At 44.2% G+C, this 24112-nt stretch overlaps 3 protein-coding genes across 5 annotated transcripts in view; 2 read left to right on the forward strand and 1 right to left on the reverse strand.

Annotated features, from left to right (window-relative positions):
- The window catches only part of LOC101484139 (uncharacterized), a 73932-nt gene that overhangs the window by 15891 nt on the left and 33929 nt on the right, over positions 1-24112 (forward strand). Inside the window, exon 9 of the mRNA XM_076882284.1 lies at positions 151-916. The gene's annotated coding sequence lies outside the window, so the exon portion shown is untranslated. The remainder of the gene's footprint in view (positions 1-150; positions 917-24112) is intronic.
- Positions 1039-9469, forward strand: LOC106676419 (uncharacterized). Its single transcript, XM_024800107.2, has 2 exons — positions 1039-2114; positions 7405-9469. The coding sequence occupies exons 1-2, from the start codon at positions 1039-1041 to the stop codon at positions 8636-8638; spliced, it is 2310 nt and encodes a 769-aa protein (XP_024655875.2). The 3' UTR covers positions 8639-9469.
- Positions 13129-23909, reverse strand: LOC112431903 (retinal guanylyl cyclase 1). Of its 3 annotated transcripts, none has more exons than XM_024800643.2 (16): positions 23843-23909; positions 21546-21630; positions 21219-21335; positions 21068-21151; positions 20734-20910; positions 20211-20364; positions 19865-20008; positions 19645-19793; positions 19387-19550; positions 18321-18444; positions 18182-18250; positions 17896-18070; positions 15323-15421; positions 15103-15188; positions 14489-14574; positions 13129-14405 (listed from the first exon to the last, which is right to left on the reverse strand). In XM_024800643.2, the coding sequence occupies exons 2-16, from the start codon at positions 21597-21599 to the stop codon at positions 14318-14320; spliced, it is 1770 nt and encodes a 589-aa protein (XP_024656411.2). In that variant the 5' UTR covers positions 21600-21630; positions 23843-23909; the 3' UTR covers positions 13129-14317. The 3 variants fall into 3 exon arrangements, with proteins under 3 accessions (XP_024656411.2, XP_076738423.1, XP_076738422.1); XM_076882308.1 differs by lacking the exon at positions 23843-23909 and adding an exon at positions 22885-22914; XM_076882307.1 differs by lacking the exon at positions 23843-23909 and having other exon boundaries at positions 21546-22016.

Raw genomic sequence — 24112 nt, forward strand, 5'->3', positions numbered from 1 at the left:
TTCAGCAACCCGACCACGTTCAAAAGGGGCTTCTTAATCACATGTCATGTAAACTGAACAGTTACAGTGTTTCCTCATTTAGAGTCTAGTTAGCCTTAGTCCTCTGCAGACTGAGATTCATCCTGTCACATGTTTTTGGGTTCTCTGCAGGAATGCATGGTTCCATCTCCCAGACTCCTGCAGTCCCAAATCATCACACCCTGCTTCTCTGTCAGGACTCTGCATGTGACACTCCCGGACAGGTTCAACTCAAATATACTGGAACTTTTCTAAGACAAACAAATTTGGACTCCAGTTTGCTCCAGTTATTCATCAGACTTCTTTAGGAACGTTTCAGTCTGCATTTTTGTCCTAAAGAGCAAACAAGGTTTTTATTTCATGGACACTGTCCTTCACTCTGAGGGACGTTCATTTTCACTGACAGCCCCTGGACGGTGTGGATCGCTGCTGTGTGTGGATTCATGTTAGAATATCACCACGACTCTGATTTCTGATGCAGATGCTTTTATTTGCTCAGATTTTCCATCAGTCTGATGTCTTAATTTTTCTCTTAATTATTTTTCATGTGACTAATTAATGCAGACACAGCTCTAAAGGCTAACGCAGGAGTTGCCAGTGTAGTTTCATTTTGTGGCTTTCAGTTTCTACTTTCCTCTTCAGCATGTGAGACAAGCTCGTGTTAAGCATTTGTTCTTAAATGTTCATGAATATTCAAGCTGTAGTTGTCATGCCGATCAGCTTCCCAGTGAACCTTTTTAACCTGTGAGGGTTTCATGGTCTGTTTTCTAAAGAGTTCATTCGTTCTACTCAAACGAGGAAGTGCTTGGAGACGATGTGGTCAGTGTGTCAGTAGAAACTAAAAAGAAGAAGAGCCTGTTTCTGACCGCTCAGTCTTGGTGAAGTCTTCATACAGAAGGTACAGTCGCATTTTTTCAGTTTCATTTTTGCTTTTTTGTATATTGAACTCTGATAATGATAAATGAGGATTATAGTAACTTTACACTGTGCTAATATTAGCTCTGCTTGTATGTTGCAGTCATGGCGTTGGCTCTGGTGTCCGAGGACAGTCTTCTTTGTCCCGTCTGTCTGAGTGTGTTCACTAAACCTGTGTCGATTCCCTGTGGACACAACTTCTGTATGAACTGTATCACAGACTACTGGAGCACCCTGTCTGTACTCCAATGTCCACTGTGCAAAGAGACGTTTTACACCAGGCCGTTGCTTCGGGTTAACCCTGTCATTGATGAAATGGCAGAAAAGGTTAAAAAATCTCTTCAAGAAATGTTGTTGAGTTCAGCTGAACGAGCAGGACATGAAGACGTGCTCTGCAGCATCTGTGCAGGGTCAAAGGTCAGCGCCCAGAAGTCCTGTTTAATGTGTTTAGTGTCCTACTGTCAAACACATCTGGAGCCTCATCAGAGGATTTCAGCTTTGAAGAAGCACAAGCTGATCGATCCAGTTCAGGACCTGGAGAGCAGAATATGTCGGGATCACGGTGAGCCTTTGGAGCTGATCTGCAGACTGGATCAAAGGTTTCTGTGTCGGTCCTGTAAATGCAGTGACCATAAAACACATGAAACAGTGAGTCTGGAGGACGAGGCTGAAATGAGGAAATCCCAGCTGAGATTAGAAAATAACAGCATGGATCAGATGATCCAGGAGCGTGAGCAGAAAATCCAGGAGCTTCAACAGTCAGTGAAGACCAGCAGAAGTAAAGCTGAGGAGGCGTTATCGTACAGCAGGAAGGTGATGACTGCTTTGGTGCAGCACATAAAGACAGAGTTCACCAGACTGTCTGAGGCGATCGAGACGAAGCAGGAAATAAATGAGACGGAGGCAGAAAGCTTTATATATGAGCTGCAGGCAGAGATTACACACATGAAGAAGAAGAAGCTGCAGTTTCATGAAGCTTCGCTCATCAGAGACCCCTTCAGCTTCCTGGAGAACGTCCTCCCTCTTACCTACAATAAGCCCCAGCTGCAGGACTGGTCTGCTGTGACTGTAACCAGTGACCAGTTTATGATTCAGGAGACCCTGGCCGAGCTGGAGACAGCAGTCAGAGAAGAAGTCAGCACGCTCTATGATATAAACTTCAGAGATGGGAAAGAACAAAGGTATGATCTGAATGTTTTCATGGCTTGGTCCAGATTTGGGTTCTCCTTGAAACACGGTGAGGTCACTCAATCAAAATCAGTCAGTGTCTCCATCTCGACACCCCTTTTTGTACATGAACTTTTGTTTGTTCAGTAAAAATCAAGAATAGTTTAGTCTAGGTGGATTTCTAGGTGCAGCCAAGTGGCAGAGGGCTTTCGGTCCGTCGTGGTGAAGAGCTGAGCGTAAAAGCGAAGCTCTCAATTTACTGTTCGATCTAAGTCCCTACCCTCACCTATGGTCACGAGCTGTGGGTAGTGACTGAAAGAACGAGATCAAGGATACAAGCGGCGGAAATGAGCTTCCTCCGAAGGGTGGCTGGCCTCTCCCTTAGAGATAGGGTGAGAAGTTCAGCCATCCGGGAGGGGCTCAGAGTAGAGCCGCTGCTGCTCCACATTGAAAGGAGCCTTTTTTTTGTGTTTTTCGGGCATCTGATAAGGATGCCTCCTGGGGGCCTCCTGGGTGAGGTGTCCCACCGGGAGGAGGCCCCGGGGCAGACCCAGGACACGCTGGAGAGATTATATCTCTCGGCTGGCCTGGGAACACCTTGGTGTTCCTCCGGACAAGCTAGAGGAGGTGGCTGGGGAGAGGGAGGTCTGGACTTCTCTGCTTAGGCTGCTTCATACAACTTTCCTCTTTCACCCATTTATACAAGCACTTTGTTGTTTTTGTTACCTAAGTGCTCACTCTGATTGTAACATCGGAGAGCAACCTGGGGTTCAGCATCTTGCCCGAGGATACTTTTGGACGTCCAAATACTTCTCAGAATTATAATCCAACACATCAATTACGATGATGATGATAATAATGATGATAATCATCATGGTGAGGAGGAGGAATAGAGTCAAATCCAAGTGCAACAAGGACAGTTTGCCCTTGGTGCTGCTGCTGAAATTTCCAAGGGTGAACTTCTGCAATCCTTTGAACCTCTCTCTCTTACAGTCACTGTTCTGTGAGTGTCAGTTTGACATACCTCAGAGGTGCTCTGATTCCTCCATCCTCTCTCCATCTCATCTCCTCCAGTTCCTGGACCTTCTCTGTGTTTCCTTTCTCCTCCATCTTCCCAATCAGGAAGTCCAAGTGGACAGTAGTGGATGCTGAATCAGCTTTCAGAGCGATCTGCTCCAGTCTGACTACATGCTGGTAGGACTCATCCAGAAACTGGGACTTCTCTGCTGTCAGCAGTTTCATTTCCTTTCCAAGTAAATGAACATCCTTCTCTTTTGTTGGTGGTTCGTTCTCCTGACCGCTCCTTATCCTGGTCACATATCTCCACTTTCCTTTCACATGCACTGATGCAGGACACTTGTTGGTGCATGACGTGCAGAGACCATCTCTAAAGACCTCACAGTGATTTAAGGGCACCGTGCATCCAGGATAGTGACAGTTCTCCTCACAGACTGTACAGCTGACAGCTGCTTTCAAACCCGGCCCAGGCATCTCTGATAGGTTCTTTATGTTTAAAAACTTCAGCAACAAATGGAGTGACCTCTTCATTCTTCATGTTGTCATGTTTCTCCAGAGCTTCCTGACTCTGTTTCATCTCTCTCTGTTTCACTTCAGTGAATTTGATTCTTTCTTGCAGGTTTTGGATGCAGGCTGTCAGTCTGATTGTTTCCTTTAACACTTTAAATGCTGCCTCTGGCTTTAGAGGTGTAGTTTCCTTCAGGAAGGCTGTGAACTCTCTGAGCTTCCAAAATTTAGTTTCAGGTATTTTTCTTTCTCGTCTTCAAGCTGGAGAGTTATTGAACAGGAAGTGAACAGACTGATTCTTCTCATTTTTGACACATTTAATTTTTGAATCTTCAAGATCTTGAAGGGCATATTTAGGGTTTCTTACATCTGAGTGTGTGATGAGAGCTACAAAGTTTTTCTCCACATTCAAAGATAAAGTGATATTCAAACATGGATTTATTACCCAAAGTTTGATTCTGTTCATCTGGACGTAGTGTTTTCAGTGGGAGAAACGTTTCTTCATTCATCCAGGTTTCTTCAGTCTCAGCTGACTGCAGGCTTCAATCTTATAAACAGTACATTTGCATAATGACTGAAACCAGCCCACTGGAGGAATAGTGGGCTGGGAGGTCAGCTTATGATCATTAATATGCATTTCTCATGACCACTGATCAAAGGCCATTGATCAATGGCCTGATTGGTTGACGAGATATACAGTGGCTTGCAAAAGTATTCAGCCCCCTTGAACTTTTCCACATTTTGTCACATTACAGCCACAAACATGAATCAATTTTATTGGAATTCCACGTGAGAGACCAACACAAAGTGGTGCACACGTGAGAAGTGGAACGAAAGTCATACATGATTCCAAACATTTCTTACACATAAATAACTGCAAAGTTATTTAGTCCAGCATCTCATCCCCAAACTGTGATGGGCACTTCAACCATTTCCAGCTGGGAATCATGGCCTCAGACTGAGCAGTGCTGAGTCTGAGGCCAGCCCCTTCACTACAGACAGAGGGTTACAGCTGGAGGTTATTGTTCAGTCATGGACTAACTATTTTAGTTAATGAAAAGAAGTTTAAAATCATTTTATATAGAGTCCAACTATAAAAATAAAACAAATGTAAAATATAAATAAATAAAAACAAAATAAATAAGTATAGATATGAAGTGTCACTTTTTTCTAACTTTAACATCAAATTTTTAAATCATCCCAATATTCTAATACTGACAATAAAAATGAAATTAAAACTGTATTGTTACGTTCTTAGTCTAGGCGTGTATTGAACGCAACAAGAAGTTGGCCCCACTCCCGCTCCACCCAAGCAAGAACACAAACAGTCGTATCTTTTAAAGTGCTAATCAGCCATTTATTTGCTTCAGCAGTGAGCAGTGCCAAAAATAACAAACAAAACTCCATAATGGTCCCTACGCTTTCCTACACAAATGAAAACCAAACAAAAGACAATTCTCTTACCTAACTTTTTACATGAAAAACAGGAGAAAACTTAATCAACAAAAATGGCTTCTCACGCCTACTAGGCTGCTGCAGTGAAGGATATATACAAGGTGACCAAAATACACGATTGCTACTTGACAAAACTATTTACAGCTATTTACAAAATTGAGGTACTAATGCCACACACACATGAGGTTATACCTGCAGATCAGTTTGGCAAAGACACTCTACACAGCAACGAATCAGAAACACAGGTTCTTTGTTGGATGGTGGAGGTTAGGAGAGAGGGGGCCAGGTGGCTGTCATCCGGTAGTTAAGTACTGGAGGTGATTAGCCAATTATCCAATCCCAGGACAGGAAGAGACTCCACCCAGCTACTCAGCAGGCACGCCAAGGTGTCCACCTCCTAAGAGAGAAAGGGAAAAGACCCACAGCCATCCTCTGGTGGGAGGACTCACACATAAAGCAAACACTGAAAACATTAGATCATAACACTTCCCCCCACCCAAAAATCAAATATCTAACCCCAAATGAAATGTTTGATTCAAGACCTAGAGAGGGCATCAGCCATGACGTTCTCTAAGCCCTTTTTGTACCGGATTTCAATGTTGAAGTCCTGGAGGAGTAGGGACCAGCGCATAAGGCGCTGGTTGCTGTTCTGCATCCGAGTTAGGAACTGGAGAGGGTTGTGGTCAGAGAACCCGACAGTTGGAACAGGACTGGACCCAAGGTACACTTCAAAGTGCTGCAAGGCTAGCAATAAGGCTAAGGCTTCCTTTTCAATCGTGCTTTAATGCAATTGGTGTTTTAGGAATTTTTTGGAAAAGAAACAGACTGGAATGTCAATGCCATTTCCATCCTCCTGCACCAGCCCCGAAAGCACTGGCGTCCACCTCAAGCTTGAACGGACGTGCGAAATCAGGGGCGGCCAACACAGGAGCACTGCAAAGGAGAGCTTTGGCAGCTTCGAAAGCAAACTGACATGTCTCTGACCACACAAATGGTGATTTTGGACTGGCAAGACTGGTTAGTGGGGCTACTACCTCGGAGAAGTTTTTGCAGAACCCACGATAATAACTTGCCATGCCTAGAAAACGCCGCAGCTCCCGAAGCGTCTGCGGAGCTGGGAAGTTTAATATGGCCTGCACTTTCACAGCAACAGGGAGGACTTGACCCTGTCCTACTTGTTTCCCTAGGTCGGTTACAACAGCCTTTCCAAACTCACACTTAGCCAAGTTCAGTGTCAGAGAGGCATCACGCAAACGGTCAAATATTTCACTGAGAGTTCAGTCCAGGTGTATGAATAGGCCACTATATCATCCAGATACACTTCACAGTTTATGACTCCATGTAACTCAGTGTTCATCAGTCGTTGGAATGTGGCGGGAGCATTTCTTAACCCGAACGGCATGACGGTGTATTGCAAAAAGTGGTTGGGTGTAACAAAGGCACTGATTTCTGATGCGCGTTTGGTTAATGGGACTTGCCAGTATCCTTTTAGGAGGTTGAGTTTGGTCACAAAGTTTGCAGAGCCCACACGATCGACCAGGTCATTCATGCGTGGGAGTGGAAAAGAGTCTGGTTTTGTAGCAGCGTTTACCTTTCGGTAATCGTTACAGAAACGGGAGGTTTGATCGGGTTTTGGAATGAGCAATGATGGTGAGCTCCAAGAACTATTACTGGGAAGGGTAAAACCATGGTCAAGAAGATACTGGACTTCTTGCTGCATTATGGCATGCTTAGTGGGATTTACTCTGTAGGCATGTTGCTTTATTGGCTTGTGATCACCCACGTCAATATCATGACTTAGCACATGCGTTTGAGTGGGGATATCACCAAAAAGAGTTGGGTAATTGTTAATGAGCTCTCGGACATCAGATTTGGCAGGATCAGACAGATGTGCTAAATAGACATCCAAGTCAGCCAGACGTGCACCGGAAACAGAGCTGTGCCTATCATCCAACCCATCATCGCAGGGACTATATAAGGGTTGAGAGACGGACACTGACACAATAGGTGACACAGCAGGTGACGGACCGGAGGGAGAAGGGTAGCAGCAGCTGTGGCTCACCCAGATGATGTCATGCCAATCCAATCAAAGGTTGAGAGAAAATAAAAGTCTAATAAAAAGAATCAGAGTGACCACTAATGCTTTGGGAGAGCAGACAGACAAAAATAAGAATCTAATTGGAAAAAAGAAAAAACAAAAAGGTTTAATTTTATGTGACCTTTGACCCTGAGCAGAAAAGGATCAGCTCAGGTTTCAGTGTTAAACAGGAACCTGTTCATAATGTTTACATGTTTGCTGAAGACTTTCTATGCTTTTCTGTGCAGGATCAGTTTGATCTCATCACCACATGAAGACATCGTCTCAGACAGTTTTCTCATCAGGTCAGGACCTCCTGCTGTCTACCAGCTGAGACCGAAGAAACAGAAGACTGGAACTCTGACAAGAATGACTGTTGGAGAAAAACGTCCAAACAAGCCGAACAGAACCATCTTACTGGTGGGAGAAACAGGAGCAGGAAAATCTACTCTGATCAACGCTCTGCTCAACTACACCATGGGAGTGAAGTGGGAGGATGAAGTCTGGTTTATGATCGCAGAGGAGGAGAGAAGAAGTCAGACATCAGATGTGATCGTGTACGAGATCTTTGGTTTTGAAGATGAAACTCTGCCCTACTCTCTGACCATCATCAATACTCCTGGATATGGAGACACCAGAGGGATCGAACATGATGACATCATCAGTCACAGATTATTGGACCTGTTTCAATCAGAGGATGGGGTCCATGAAGTTCATGCAGTGGGTCTGGTGATGAAGGTGAGTGTGAATCGACTGAGTGAGCCATTGAGGTACGTCTTTGATTCAGTGATGTCTCTGTTTGGAAAGAACTTGGAGAAAAACATCATAGCTCTGATCACACACTCAGATGGAAGCAGGCCTGAAAACCCTCTTCAAGCTCTTGAAGCTGCAAACATTAAATGTGCCAAAAATGAGGACAGTCAGCCTGCTCACTTCCTGTTTAATAACTGCCAGCTTGAAGAGCAAATGGAGGAAAACACAATTTTTAGAAATTCATGGGAACTTACACAGACAAACATGGATCATTTGACAAACTTGTTGGGAAAATCTAATCCTCAAAAACTGGTGAAAACAGCCGAAGTGTTAAATGAACGAATCAGACTGAAAGCCTGCATCCAAAACCTGGAAGACAGATTCGAGCTGGCTGAACTGAAACAGACAGAAATCAGAGAGATCCGAGAAGCTCTGAAGCAGACGAATCACAGAAATAAAATAGAAATTGAGAAAATATTGAGTCTTTTGGAAAATCTTGAAAAGGAAATGAAAGTGTTGACAGCAGAAAAGCAAAAGTGGCTAAGTGACTCCTACCAGCATGCTGTCAGACTGGAGGAAATCGCTCTGAAAGCTGATTCAGCATCCACTGTTGTGCACTTGGACTTCCTGATTGAGAAGATGAAGGAGGAAGGAGACACGGAGAAGGTCCAGAAACTGGAGGAGATGAGGAGAGAGGATGGAGGAACCGAAGAAGCAGTGCAAGCTTAAACGAACACCATCACCAACATTGGGAGACTCTTCCTCTGGCATACGTGAAACATGTAAAGAAGCATCAGGCAGATGGTACTGATGCTGCTCCATGTTCAGATGTACACAGATGCTGATTGTTGATGTGGACATGAGGGCCTCCTTCTAAGACGGGAACATCATGTATGCTTTCATATTTTATCCAGTTAAAAATATCAATTCTCATGTTAAAAAATACTTATTATTAATATACATGTATTTCACACAGATATTTGTACTTATGCACATGACAAATATTACTACATAAACTCCACAGTCAGTTATTATGCAGAGCAGAGCTGCCAGCTGTGCTGTAAATGCAGTGAGGGCGCCCCCTGCTGTTTAACGATCAGTACAACAGTGTGTGAGAACAGCTCCCTGCTCCTCTGACGTCACAAACTAAACTCTGTGTTCTCCACAAATACATGTGTTTCTGTCACGTTGTTCTAATGTTGTTCTAATGTTGTTCTAATGTTGTTCTAAGGTTGTCAGTGTGAGCTTTATCCTGCTGCTCCTCTCATGCTGACTCAGTAAACTGGTTGTGGGACAGTAACGTGTCACTGACACGATCCAGAGACAGTCCAACATGTTGTTGTCTTTCAGTGAGTGCAGAGGATGTCATTGACACGATGCCTCGGATTCTTCATGTGTTCATGCTGGATATTTGTGATGGCTCAGGCCGAGTGGAAACATTTGGATCCTTTCATGTTGGACTTGATCTGTTCAGATTCTCTGTATTCGGGTCTTCCACATGAATCGTCTCCTGCTCGATGCACTTTTCTGTCAATCCTCAATAAAATCTGCTTCATTCAGTCACTTTGCTCAGAGAGTCTTTACTGGATCATCAGCTGATTTTCTTTGTTTCTCTTTGTTCCTCAAACACTTTCAGTTTATTGCGAGCAGCAGCTCTCACACACACTCAGCAAACACACACAAAGCTCCATCACAGCTGAGATTTCATTCAGTTGTCAGGAAGAACCTGTGTCTTCTGGAGGAAGCAAGCCCCTAAAATGCTCTTTACATTCCTGTAATTAGTGATACAGTTCCACTGTAACAACAGTATAATCATCTATTTATATTTATTTATTCATCATTAAAACATTAGTATTACAATACATTATACATTATAATACAGTAACACTCATCATGACAACAGCAGCATATCCTCACATGTAATTATTAGTCTCTGCACTATGATGTATGTTTTTCTTCCACATTATAAACATTCGAGGCCGTCTGAGCATTGAGTGCTCACGCTGTATGAAGCCTGCAGGTAAAAATACACCAGTCAGCTCATGAAACATCCAAAACCTGGATTTTTAACCAGAGTGAGATCCACGAGTATCAATTCTAACAAAAATAGACTGTTTGTGAGAGAGACTCACCTGGTCTCTGATTGTAAAGCATTCAGCTCCATCTTGGTTCATTTTTCAAGTCAAGTTGCTTTACTGTCATTTCAACCACGTACAGTGGTGCAGTACACAGTGAAATGAGGTGACGTTCCTCCGTACCAGGGTGCTACATATGACACACAATCAACACAGGACTACATAAAGTGCAAGTGTGTAGAAGCTGCAAAAAAACAAACGAAGACAGTGAAACACCAGACAGAACAGAAAATACAGACACAACACTGCAACAGAAAAGTGCAACAATGACAGCGGCTTATGCAGAAGACTGAGCATTGTGGAAAAGTACCTTGGTGTATGAAGGTGTGCATGTGTTTGTGTCCAGTCACTGAGTGTTCAGGAGTCTGACGGCTTAGGGGAAGAAACTGAACGGTAGTCTGGTCGTGAGGGCCCGGATGCTCCAGTACCTCTTTCCAGAAAGCAGTAGGATGAAGAGTATGTGTGAGGGGTGTCTGATACGGTGCAGTTACCATACCAGACGGTGATAGTGGGAAGGTTGTTCCACAAATTAGGCGCAACCAGGGCAAATGCACGCTCACCTCTGGTCTTAGGCCGAGATCTAGGCTGTACCAAGAGTAATTGGGCTGATGATGTGAGGGCTCTCCAGGGGTGTATGGTCTAAGGAGCTCAACGAGATAGCTAGACACTGTATGGTTTATGATTTTAAAGGTGAGCAGCAATACTTTCATTAAACTTGGTATTTGATAGGGAGGCAGTGCAAATCAGCAAGGACAGGAGTGAAAGAGGCAAACCTGCCGGTTGCAGTCAGAAGGTGTGCCGCAGCATTTTGGACAAGCTGCAATCTATGGAGCAGACTGGAGCCAGAAGTAGAGGGAATTACAGTAATCCAATCAGAAGGTCACAAAGGCATGAATCAGCTTCAAGATCCTTGTGTGTTACATAATGCTTAGCCTTAGAAATAAGAAGCAGCTGGTAAAAGCTAGATTTGACTGCAGAGGATAGTTGTCTATCAAGTTTGAAAGAGCTATATCACAGAACACCTAGATTACTAACAGTGTCAGAGAGCAAAGTGGCAAAGGATCAGCCAGCTGGCCCCGGGAGACATGACTGTGAAGAAGCCTGTCCATTCTCCGGCTCTTCTTTCCTCCGTTTCCATTTGCAGTCTCATGCCCTCTCTTATTAATTCCAAGAATTCATCCTTCCTGTCTGTCTTTTGTCCACTCTTGGCTGCAGCTGGCCCACTGCTGAACTGGGCCTGGAGTGTCCTCCTGGATGGAGACAATTAGGACTGGAGCCCTGGTAGAAGGCTCTGTCCCAACACCTCATCCATAATACAGACCAGCACCATTTAGCAGCCGTGGGCTTCCCACTCACTCCCTCGCCTGACCCTGGATACTTGCAATCCTAACAGCAGAGGAAATCACAAGTGGCAATGGACAAAAACAGCAACAGTACAGGTTTACACGAATAAGTTCAAAAGACTAGAGTTAACAATACATATTTTAACACTACTGTACATACTTTGTTTTGTTTTGTTGGCCTGCAAAGGGGTGATTTTTCCCACCAGGCCCATCTTCATAAGAATTGCCCTAACAGACAGAATATCAGAGAACATCTCACTCATGTTAGTCCCTGAACAGCATCCACAGCAAACTGTACTAAATTAGGACCACAAGACCAAAAACATCACTCTGCCTCACACGTAACAGAGTAAGAACTGCATACTATTGCTGCACCTGCAGCCCACAGTGGCTGACGTTTTAGCACTGGTGAAAAGGTGTTCGTTGTCTCGCTGGAGTTTAATAAACTCGCCGTCTGCTCCTTGCTATCTAAAACATAACAGGACACAGGCGTAGATTCTCAATCATCTCACACTTCTGATGATCAGCTGTCTGTTTGACGTTTATTCAGCTGTGTGAAAACTATAAGTTACTATAACAAACCGATTTACTCAGGAACAAATAAAACAATGAAAAAAGCCAAACAATAACATGTTTAAGTTATCTAAGTGACTCATGTATCATGTTTAACCTGAGTAGTCAAAGACCGCGGGGGGTTAAAGAACAAGGAGTTCGCTGTTCTCACGGCTCTACTGAGCCTTGCCCCCGGCTAGCTATCGAGCTGGTGGGTAACAGACGTCTCAGAAAACGTCGGAGCGCTTTTGCAAATATGCTGTGTCTTGATAAACCGAGCAGATATTTAAGTTTACACACCCACATTCTCACCTGAAAATATTTTAAACGTTTATTTTGTGACCCAGAAGGCGTAATGAGAGTAATATTAAAACTAACCTTTATGTTAAAACCAGCGGCACTGTGCAGTTACAGTCACGTAAGTTTAATGAATGTAAAATAAATCACCTTAATATTTAAAATGAAACTTCCATTAACTTTAATATCTTAACAATAACAATTTCTACCGTCTCTGTAGCTGCTGCCATCGTTAGAAACTGAACTGGCTAGGCAGCGCTATGAATTCTGGGATAGGTTGGGCCACAAAGTACACACCTGACCCATGCTTCGAATCAGGGGAAATGAAGGCCGCATTTGGAGCAGCCTTCATCGCCTGGCTGTGACGTGATCGGCCTTCAAATGCCTCTGGAGAATGAGGCCCCTGACTTGGGACACAACTAATGTTAGACCTCATGTGGCTGGAGCGTGTCAGCAGTTCCTGCCAGACGAAGGTGTTGATGATATGGACTGGCCCACTCGTTGAGCACATCTGGGACATCATTTAGGTGTGTTGCACCACAGACTGTCCAGGAGTTGGCAGATGCTTTAGTGCAGGTCTGGGAGGAGATCCCTCAGGAGAACATCCGCCACCTCATCAGGAGCATGCCCAGGTGTTGTAGGGAGGCCACACACACACTGCTGAGCCTCATTTGGACTTGTTTTAAGAACATTGCATCAAAGTTGGATCGGCCTGTGTTTTTCCACTTTCATTTTGAGCGTGACTCCAAATCCAGACCTCCATGGGTTGCTAAGCTTGATTTCCATTGAAAATGTTTGTGTGATTTTGTTGTCAGGACATTCAACTAAATATCAACTATCAACAATCTAACTAAGTATTTAATAAGAATATTTCATTCGTTCAGATCTGGGATCTAGTTTTGTGAGCTTTAACCTGAGATTCTGGCATTTCTGGCAAAATACATTTATATTTAAAAACTGATTCAGGATTTAATGAATCAATATCACTTTATTCAAGCTAAAATCGATTATCGAAACCCAGGTTAACTGGAGTACAGCTGCTTATGTTTAGCATTCACTCTGAGGAGAAGAGAGGGTTAAGGGTTATATCAAAAAAATTTAATACTTTTAAACCAACTTTAATTAAATTAACGTAAAACTGGAATAATCCAGAGAATATCCATTTTTGAATTTAGAAGGTGAAAAGCTTAAAAATAGGATTTAAGAAGAGGAAGCACAAGGAAATTAATTCAAAATGCACAAAACATGAGACGAATGAAAATTGGAAAGGGAATAAAGAAACATGCAGACTGAGAGGGAGGTTTAAAAGGAGTCAGTGGCTCGTTTCAGCCCTCACCTGTCAGCAGACAGCAGCAGCCGCCCTCTGTCTAATTCAGACAATAGTTGAACTAAATTGTTTCCACTTTTGTTTGTTTTTTCACTCTTTTTAGGATTTTTTTCATTTGTTTTTAAAAAAGTATTATTACTTACACAACAATGGGTGTTTGTGTGTTATCTTTACAGATTATTATGTGAAACTCAGCTGGTAGTGAAGAAAATAGACCTGAACTGCACGTTTGATTGACTTATTGAGGAAGACGGTGCCTTCAGGAGCATCCGGGAAAATCCATATTTAAGCACTGAGTCTACCTCAGAGTTTAATGGAACATTTACATTTTAAAGAAGCATCAGGAACAGCGACAGCATGCAGCCAGCGTCAGTGCGCAGAACCGATTATTGATCAACACAACATCTGTCACGCATCCACTCTTTAACAGTCATTTACCCAGCATTCATTGGACATGAACAACCCTTGTTCTATTTCAAGGTTACTAACACATCACAGTCACCATGGTAACAGTTAGTTTCTATACAACTGTACAAACATCAGACAGTGTGAGGGACAAATTCCACTAGTCAAACAGAAGCGATGTCAGCGACCAATCAAAGAGGACTTCCAGTTAAATCAGGAAGTAGAAATTGGCGCCCATGATGATGATTGGTTTGTGCACTCAGACTTTACAGCCTTCGGGAGGCTGAAGATCTCCAGGGTTCAGATGTCTTTGAGAGGGTCTCATCAGCTGATGACACTGTGTGTGTTGTCACTTCTTCATCTTGTTCTGTCGGTCCAGAAACTTTTGTCGTCTGTCGACTGGAATCTCATCCAGGCTGATTCCATGGTTGCTGGCCCTGACAGAGAGACAGGTGGAGAGCGAGTTTCAGTTTAAGGATTACTTTATTGATAATCGATAATGACCGCTGTGTGTTCTTACCCTCCGGCGAGGTCTGGAGGAACAGGAAGAGGTTTATTAAAATCTTCTCGACCCATCAGCCAGTACGTGTCCTCTGTGCCCTTAACCTGCAACACAAGCATCCAAACATCAACGAGTCCCACCACGGACTGGCATCAGGCTGACTAACTGTGGACAGGGTGGGATCTGGACCAGACTCTGAACCTGTCAGACTGGACTACAGTAAACCTGAGGGTAATAACCTGACTTTTGATAAGGTTTTATAAACCATCCATTCTCTTTCATCCTCATCAGGGTCGCAGGGGTGGGGCAGGGTACACACCGGACAGGTCGCCAGCCTGATTCAAGGCTAAGCTTCGTGGTCACACCTATGACCAGTTTAGATTCTCCAATTAACATAACCTCACTAATTGCATGTCTTTGGACTGTGGGAAGCCACAGTACCCAGTACACAGAAAGGCCCTGGCAGGGGGTGGGATCGAACTCAAGACCTTCTTTATGTGAAGCAACAGTGCTAATACCCGAGCCAGCGTGCTGCCTTTATCACCATTGTGTGTGTTTTCTAACAGCATCCACAGCTACTGCGTCATGCAATTACATTTGGATTTGCTTCAGGTCTGTTTAGATTGGCATACCTGTGCCTTCCGGGTGTCTATGTGGTATCCCACTTTCAGACTGGTCAGGACTTTGACCGTACTCAGACTGATGTGGATCCTGTAAGCTGCAGACCACAAACACATCGTCACACCACAACTCAGGAGGAAGCTAGTGATTCTGACATAATTTAAATGCAGACAGGAGAGACTTCAGGGTGGTCTCTCAGTGATCCAACCATTGATCAAAGATTTTACTTACGTAGCCCGGAGGACTCCATGAGTGAGGCCGTGGTCACCGTGTCTCCAAAGAGACAGTACCTGGGCATCTTGAGTCCAACCACACCTGCTACCACGGGACCTGAAGACAGGAAGGGCCGACCTTTACCTGGCACTAACACCACTGTCAACCTCAGGAACCATTATTACCATACTTTAATCAGAGATGTAGGGTTACATTCAAACTAGCTGGGAACAAAAATACACTACCAGTCAAAGGTTTGGACACGCCTTCTCATTTAGTGGTTTTTCTTTATTTTTACTACTTTTGACTGTAGATACAAACTCAAGACCTCATATATATGAAGCACGACAAATGGAATTATGTAGCAAAGAAAAAATTGATTAACAACTTTAAATATGCCGGGAAAGTTGATTATGTTCAACTGGATGTAGGATGAAGTGTTTTCAGTGGGAGAAATGCTTTGTCACTTCTTCAGTCTCAGCTTTCTCCAACCTTATAAACAGTACATCTGCACAGTAACTGAAACCAGCATGAATGAACAATGACCCAGTTGTGTTCTGTATATGTTTATTCCTCAATGCACATCACCAACAGACCCCAGTCAGGAACCAGTCCCATTTTTAAGTTGGCGGGGCAAGATTGCCGATGCCGTGCAGGTGTGTCCACCTTCCCTGCACAGCACCGCAGGCCACGCCCCACCAAATACCCCCATCGCCCGACTGAGGCTGGGGAGCCACCCGGCTGGCACAGCTCCCCGTGCGGCGCCTCTGCCTCCAGCAGGCACAGCCCCTCTCGCCCCTCATCCACCTCTGGCTTATGAGGCTCCTCCACCACTCCCGGCTGGAACAGCCCTTCCTGGAGCAGCTCCTCTTCCTCCAGTCGGTGTGGACCCTTGCGCCCCTCATCTGCCATCTCCGGTTGGAGCAGCTCCTCCACCGCTCCTGGCAGGAGCAGCCCACATGACAACGTGAATATTAATGATGAAGGAACTGACCTCCCAGCCCAGTGTTCCTTCAGTGGGCTGGTTTCAGTCATTATGCAAATGCAAAGGTCGGAAACCTGCAGTCAGCTGAGACTGAAGAAGTCACCTGATGATGATGAAACGTTTCTCCCACTGAGAACGTTCAGATGAACTGAATCAACTCTTTTGGATTTACTCACCTGGATGATTGAGGGTACAGCAAAACAACACTGAATATGTTTTATAGTTTAGATTCCTGTAAGTAGCTGCCCTTTGCTTTGTTGACAGCGCTGCAAACCCTTATCCTGCTCCATGAGCTTCATGATGTAGTCACCTGAAATGGTTTCACCTCACAGGTGAGCCTGTCAGGGTTCATTGGTTATAATAATAATAATAATGGATTGCATTTATATAGCGCTTTTCAAGGCACCCAAAGTGCTTTACAATCTCACATTCACACACTGGTGGAGGAAGCTACAGGTGTAGCCACAGCTGCCCTGGGACAGACTGACAGCAGCGAGGCTGCCATATCGCGCCATCGGCCCCTCACACAACAACCAGGACAGAGAGCCCGGGGATCGAACTGGCAACCTTCCGGTTACAGATGCACATCCCAACCCCCAGCACCACGGTCGCCTCCTAATTAAGAATGGTTCTTGCATTCTTAATGGGGTTGGGACCATCAGTTGTGTTGTGCAGAAATCAGGTTGGTACACAGCTGACAGACATATTTGACAACCTTTACCATTCATATTAGTAAAGTAAGAGAAACAACAGTCCATCATTACTTTAACAACTGAAGGTCAGTCATGGTTTTCCTCTTTTTAGTGAGCCAAGCCGAAAGAGCCGGTTCTCTAAAAAGACTCAGAATTCCCATCAGCAGTGTTGTGTGGGCTGGAGGCCTTGTTTGCTTCCATTTAGTCTGCTGCTGCCAATCTCCTTTCAGAACCTAGAGGCTCAGTGAGTGCGCCTCGGAGTAGCCTCGTGGTGATTCTCACTGGGAGGCCCGAGACCCCAACATTGTAAATATTACACTTGGGGCCAGTAGGGTGGATCCCTTCATTAGGATAGAGGGACACACGTCCAGGTTACACAGTAATCAAAGCAAAGTCTGGATATTACGAAGAATCTAAAATATAAAACAAACAACGTGTTTTGAGTTATTTCACACTTTTTGATTTACTACATAATTCAACATGTGTTCATTATTAGTTGATGCCTTCAGCAAGAATCTAAAAAGAAAAACCATTAAACTGTTTTGTCCAAAACTGGTACTGTAATCCAGTCTGACTGGTTCAAATATCATTCCTATCCTTGTGGTCTGAGCACCAGCTGCTGATGAGGCAGGACTTGAGCCAGCCCTGAGGTCTCCCAAAACAGTTCTGTCAACAGACACTTCTACTCACTACTCCCGACATTTCTAAATCTTTCAGCAGTTGCCCACAGACGTCGAGCTTCACTAATCTCATCCACACGTGTCCACAGTAAGAGTGACTTACACCTGAGACACATTGAACATACTCTGGATTCTTCAGATGAGGAAAGCTGATAGTATAGTAGTTACACTGATAAATGAACCCTCTCCTGACGTCCCGGTACTGAATGAGCAGATAACGGTGGACAGGTGTACCTGAGTGCAGTCCGATGCGGATTTTGACTTTAATCTCGGGCATGTGTTTGATCTTAAAGTTTCCTATCGAGTGCAGGATGTCCAGAGACATGTTGGCCACTTCAGCTGCGTGTCGATTCCCATTCCTGTTGGGAACACCTGAAGCCACCATGTAGGCATCTCCAATAGTTTCCACCTATAACAAAACCAGAACCAAATTTCATGTGTCTTTGTTCAGATAATCCAGAAATGAAGAGAAATCTTCACTGTTTAGGTCAGACACGTGTTTTAAATGGAAGTGTGTTACCTTGTACACATCATGGAGAGCAATGATGGCATCAAACATGGTGTAGAGGTCATTCAGCAGGTCGACCACCTACACACACACAGGTTTAGTGAAACACTGAAAAATGAAATGCACAAAAACAAGTTCAAACAGTTTGTACCTCGATGGGCTCGCTCAGAGCAGAAATAGTTGTAAATCCAACAATGTCGCTGAAGTAAAGGGTGCAGTCCGAATAATGTTCAGGTTCCACTGGCTTCCCTTTCTTCAGAGCTTGAGCCACAGACCTGGAACAAATGGGAACTCGCAAAGTTTTCATTGCTTAGTGTAACCATGCCGCAAACAGCCAAAATACAGGCCAGAAGTTTAACATGGCTCTCCAGTTCATCCTTCAAACCCAGGACTCCGCAGGAACCAATAATGGATTCCAGTTTAGCTCCACTTTTAACGCCATCATCATCCTGGTCTGCCAAAGAACAAATCCTCCTGCCTAAATGTACTCCTCTTGCAGGGGGATCATAGACTTGCTGCCTGACAGCGAAACAGCCTGGAAGATAACCAGTGCTGACAGTCCAGGAGACTGGAACGTGATTACCATGCTCAACCTGCTATGTTTTGGCTGAATGGGGATGAATCCAACTACAGTTGAAAGAGTCACTATCTGGTGACCTGGTGTCAGAATCTGCCCCCAGTGGAGTTGAAAACCTTGGCACCAACCATATCAATGATCCTGTCTGATTCCAGTAAGACAGGGTTACCTTTCAGCCTCCCAGCAGCTAAATCTCACAGGTCCTCAGAGAGCTAAATAGGCTCAAATCAAAAGAGCACAACAGAGGACGAACTTCCTGTGATACAGGAACAAGTTAAACTCACCAAAGATCATGTTGGGGCATTCCTCCAAATGCACAATGCAGCTCATCATTCATAGCCTGAGGAGTGATTGGCTGCAGCATGCCCTCTCATTAGCACCTGTGCAACTCCACAACCCCGAGCCAGGCTAAACCCTCCCAGCATGGCCACTCCTCTCTCGGGAGTCGGCGTCCCATCAGGACCAAAGTCTGCATCATGAGGACCTTTCATTCTTGTCTGCAGCGAACTTCATTAACGAGGCCCAACGACACAGTTCTATTCTCAAGGACTCTTATCCACCCACCCATCAGAGACTCTGACCACACCTCCAGTTCACATTACTGCTAATTATTACTAGTAATTTACTGTTTTAGTCTTACTTTGGCAGGAGCTGCCCCACCAGCTTATCTGTCTTGGTTCTCTCAATCTCCAATTCATCCGTTCGTTCTCGGATCAGATCCTCCAGGTTTGAGCTGTACTGCTCCAACATCCGCAGCATGGAGTCGATGATGTTGGCCCTCCTGCCTCTACTGATACCTCGAAACTGCAAACAGATTGTCAAAGGAGTCGAGATGAAATCAGAAAATAACCCCGAGCCTGTAGAAGGCAGCAGGTGGCAGCAGTGAGACTCGGCTCACCTGTTTGAAAATGTCATCAAAGCTCGGCCTCTTACTCGGGTCTTCATTCCAACATTCATTCATCAGCGTGAGACACTCGGTAGGAGCTTCATCGACCGAAACGATCGGCCTGCAGAGAGGAGGAGGCTGCTTCAGACGCTCCACGATCTCTGGGAGACAGACAGGTGATAAGAGACAGGCGGTTTAAAAGAGACACAGCTGATCAGACATCCTCCCTCACCATGAGCCGGCATGTCCATCATGGCATATGGCAGTGTGCGGGAGATCACTTCCTGTATGATGATGGAGAAGCTGAAGACATCTCCAGCAAACGAACCTCCTGAGACTGGATTCCTCAAAAGCTCCGGAGCTGTCCACAGCATGTCTGAGAGACAGGAAGAGAAACACAGCTGCCTTTAGACAGCTGCAGTTTTTATTGGAACAGGTTTGTGTTGTGTTCATGATTAGGGTTAATGTTAGGGTTAGGATGGAGAGTCTTAATATGCCCTCTGACATAAACACACGTGTAAGCAGAGATACAGCGTCTGAGATAAACTTCAAACATCTGAACGTGCTCATGTTTCTACCGTGTGGATCCTCAGGAATGCTGATCCCCTGGGATTTCAGGATCATAGGAAGTCCATAATCTGTTATTTTCAGAACAAAGCGACCATCAACTAAACAGTTTGTTGACTTCAGACGACCATGAGTCAAACCTCGCAGATGAAGGTACTTCATGCCCTGAAACAAACACAAATATCAGTAACCTGATCGGTCTGATCAGAAATGAAACAGTCTTCAAAGAGAACATAGATAAAGTCGAATAGAGCTGCATAATTAATTGACTTAGAAGTCGAGTCGTGAAACCTGAGCTTTATCAGACTAGTTCATAGATCCTTCATTAGGACAGCAGTGCTTTATCATGGCACTATTAATAATAAGGAGCAGAGTACTAGTGTGAGTAATGCTCACAGCACCAGTTGTTGTATAAGTAGCAGCATTGTACAAACAGTGATTATCTAATGAACTCACTTCTTTCGTTTCATCCCCCGACCACCACTACTCACAGCAAATATAAGTGAACACCAGGGACAGGGGGTTCGGCAGTACCTTGATGAGGTCCATGAGCAGTGAGGATTTAAACATCCAGTCCAGCCTCACGTTGCCGTCAGCCAGCAGGTCTGCCAGACTTCCTCGGGGGCAGTGTTCCACCACCAGGGCGAAGATCCCCGAGTCCACAAACAGACCCAGGCACAGGTTTAGGTTCTCGTGTCGCATCTCCCGCAACTGAACACCAGGCAGAAAATACTCTTAATACTGCAATACTGTTAATCTGTTTCACGTACAGATGGTAGCGCCATACAACAGAACAGAAAACCGGACACGGAAACAAATAGAATCTGTGTCTGTTGTGTTTCTATTGTAGATTTTCTGCTCATCATACCTGGCTGAACATATTCTGGGTGGTTTGATTGGCTTCTGTTGGTGTTTTTCCAGTACTGAACTTCTTCAGCCAAACCCAGTCACCCTGAAAACAGCACAGCCAATCAGGGAATGTGACAGGACAGGTAGGCTCACACAGGTGCAGGTAATACCTCCAGTATCCCGATGTTGGAGCTCTCCGGTGTTGTGAGGATATAACTTCGAGCGAGCGATCGCAATGGAGTTTTCATTTCCAAAAGACTCTTCATGATGGACTCATCGTTGAGTTTCTATGGAAACAACAACAATCTGACCAAAGGTAGCTCACTGATCAACTTATTGATCAGCCCATTGATCAGCTCATCGATTAGCTCATTAGTCAAACATGCCTCGCTGTTAGTACTCCCGCTGCTCCCGGTTTTCTACAGAACTACAGATGCACCAGTACCAGCAATGGTACCAGATTGAACACTAGTTACCACCAGTAAACATTCTCTGACCTTCCTGCTGACTTGAGTATCGATGAAGACGATGTCGTCCAGAGTAAGGATCATTTTGGTTGCTGTCACGGCTCCCTTAGTACTCCTGTCCAGAGACACGTGAGAAAAGAAAGGTGCACAGTTCTGCAGCACTATATACAACATAAGTAGTGTTATATATTTACAGTGTGGGTCATTGCACTTAAATTAAGTGTTACACAGTGGTGATGGTCGATTGTGTATGGAAGGAAGTCCTTGGACTGGGGGGTGAAACGATGTCGTCAGTGAGTTCAGGGTGGTTATGGCTTTTTTGTTTGTTTGTTTGTTTGTTTGTTTGTTTGTTTGTTTGTTTGTTTGTTTGTTTGTTTGTTTGTTTGTTTGTTTGTTTGTTTGTTTGTTTGAACTAAGCAGCAGAAATCCAAGAAGCTTGGAAAGAAAAACTTCTGGACTTCTTCAAGTTTCTTAAAGAGGCTCTGTCTGAGAAACCTTCCTTAACTCTAAGACTATATAGTGGAGAGTCCCGGGTATTTAAGCCCTAGTGGGAGTGGCCTCTTAAAAGGGTCATTGGCCCACTCTTGATCATGGCCTCATTACATGAGCCAAGGTGGGTGTGAGTCATTATAAGCAGAGGTTTTGGGTGAACCCATTGTGAGACCTTAAGGCGCCTGGGAAGCATCAGAGACTGGATTACAGATGGCCGACAGTTGGTGTGATAAGCCCCGCCCTCTGTTCAAAGATGGTCATTCGCAGTGGACATAGATGGCTTCTTTCACTCCTCTTTCAAATCATCCATCTTCTCTCTATTACAGTCAACTTTAATGTTGAGATTTCGATTCTCCTCTATGTGCACGGCACAGTCCAGAAACAGCAAACTGTTAGGTGGCATACACGTGTCTGCACCAGTGGCGAGGTGCTGCCAAGAGTCATACTTTCTACTTCCTCCATGTAAAGGTTGGCTACGTCTGCTAAAAATGACCCTCACTCTGTCTCATACCTCGTAATGATGGGATTTCCGGCTCTTTTTAGAGAACTGGCTCTTTCGGCTCCGAACCGGCTCTTCAGGTTGTTTTGTTGCTTTAATTAATTTATTATTAACAACAATATAAAATTATGCACAAAAGGAATTACTAATGTAAAAAAAATGTGGTTTTATTTATATGTTTATATATAAATATATGTGGTGGCCCCTAGAGACAAAACACGTACAAACTCCAAAACACATTTCTAGCATGAACTGAACTTCCAAAGCAGAGCTACTAGATCACTTAAATTACACAATTGAAAGCATGTGTGTATTGTTTGTGTATTTATACACATGCATTCATATATATTCAAATAATTTAAACAAAAGTTCATTTACCTGCTACTACCACACACCAAATCCGGTCGTTGGTACTTCCTGGCTTGTGTAGCCACTAGGTAACAAAAGCTCAACACTGCCCCCAGCATCCTGGAGCACTTCTGTTGTCTTTTGTACGTGTTTTGTCTGTAGGGGCCACCGTAAATATACTTTTATTTATTCACATAAAATGTAATAAATAAATCATATAATAGAAAAACCAATTACTTACAGTTCAACTTTTAACTATTTAAATTTTCAGCTTTTTCCTTTTAAACAAATTTAAAGTGAAACAACACAAAACACTGCAAACCACAACACAATTAAATATAAATGAAAATATGAAACAAAAAGAAGATGCACGTTCTCTGCATGAATAAACTTTCTGAATCCTTTATCATCTGCAACCGAAAATAGTTGTGGATGATTACTATACCTTTCTAATGTGACGTTGTTGTCCCTGGCTCTCTTTCTCTCTCTCCCGCTCTGTTCCTGTGCTACTGAGTGTAACTACCGCCCCTCCCCCCTCTGCCCAGTGCAAAGCACAAGGCTCGCGTGCGGAGTGAAGCGGGAAAAAGTGCGAGAGAGAGGGTGAGAGAAAGAAAAAAATCCCACGGCTCCCAATAAGGAGCCGGCTCGCGTCGTTCACTTCAAAGAGTCGGCTCTAAGAGCCATTTCGTTCACGACTGACACATCACTAATACATCGGCTCATGTGATGAGTCACATGATGAACAATGGGTCAACGACCCTCTCCAGGGACAACTCCCACTAGGGCTTAAAGCCTCGGTCATTCCACCATTTGGTGTTAGAGCTCAAGAAGCTTTGCCTATGAAATGTCTTCACAAAACTTAAAGAAGTCGAGACGTTTTTCTTTCCAAGCTTCTTAGACTACCATGATGACTGAGAACCAGACTGAAAGCAGAATAAGCACCAGGTACGTTAGAGAGGAGTGTGTGAGATTAAGCCTGTGTGTTAACCTGTTCCAAAAGAAAAGGCCTCCAAGCAGAGTGCAGAGCAACAGGAAGAGGAAGAGCACAGTTACAGCGCCCATACCTGCAGGGAGTGGAGAGGTTTCCACATTTATAGCCATGCCAGACAGCAACCTTTTGTCAACATGAACACTAAATCACGACACATACAGAAACTACAGGTGTAATTAAGACCTCATTTGAACTGAATTATTAATTTATTAACTTTATTCTAAATGTCTGTGAAGTCTCTTAGTCATCCAGGTCATCATGGTCTAA

The sequence above is a fragment of the Maylandia zebra genome, linkage group LG3 (assembly GCF_041146795.1).
Source record: "Maylandia zebra isolate NMK-2024a linkage group LG3, Mzebra_GT3a, whole genome shotgun sequence".
Lineage (NCBI taxonomy): Eukaryota > Metazoa > Chordata > Actinopteri > Cichliformes > Cichlidae > Maylandia > Maylandia zebra.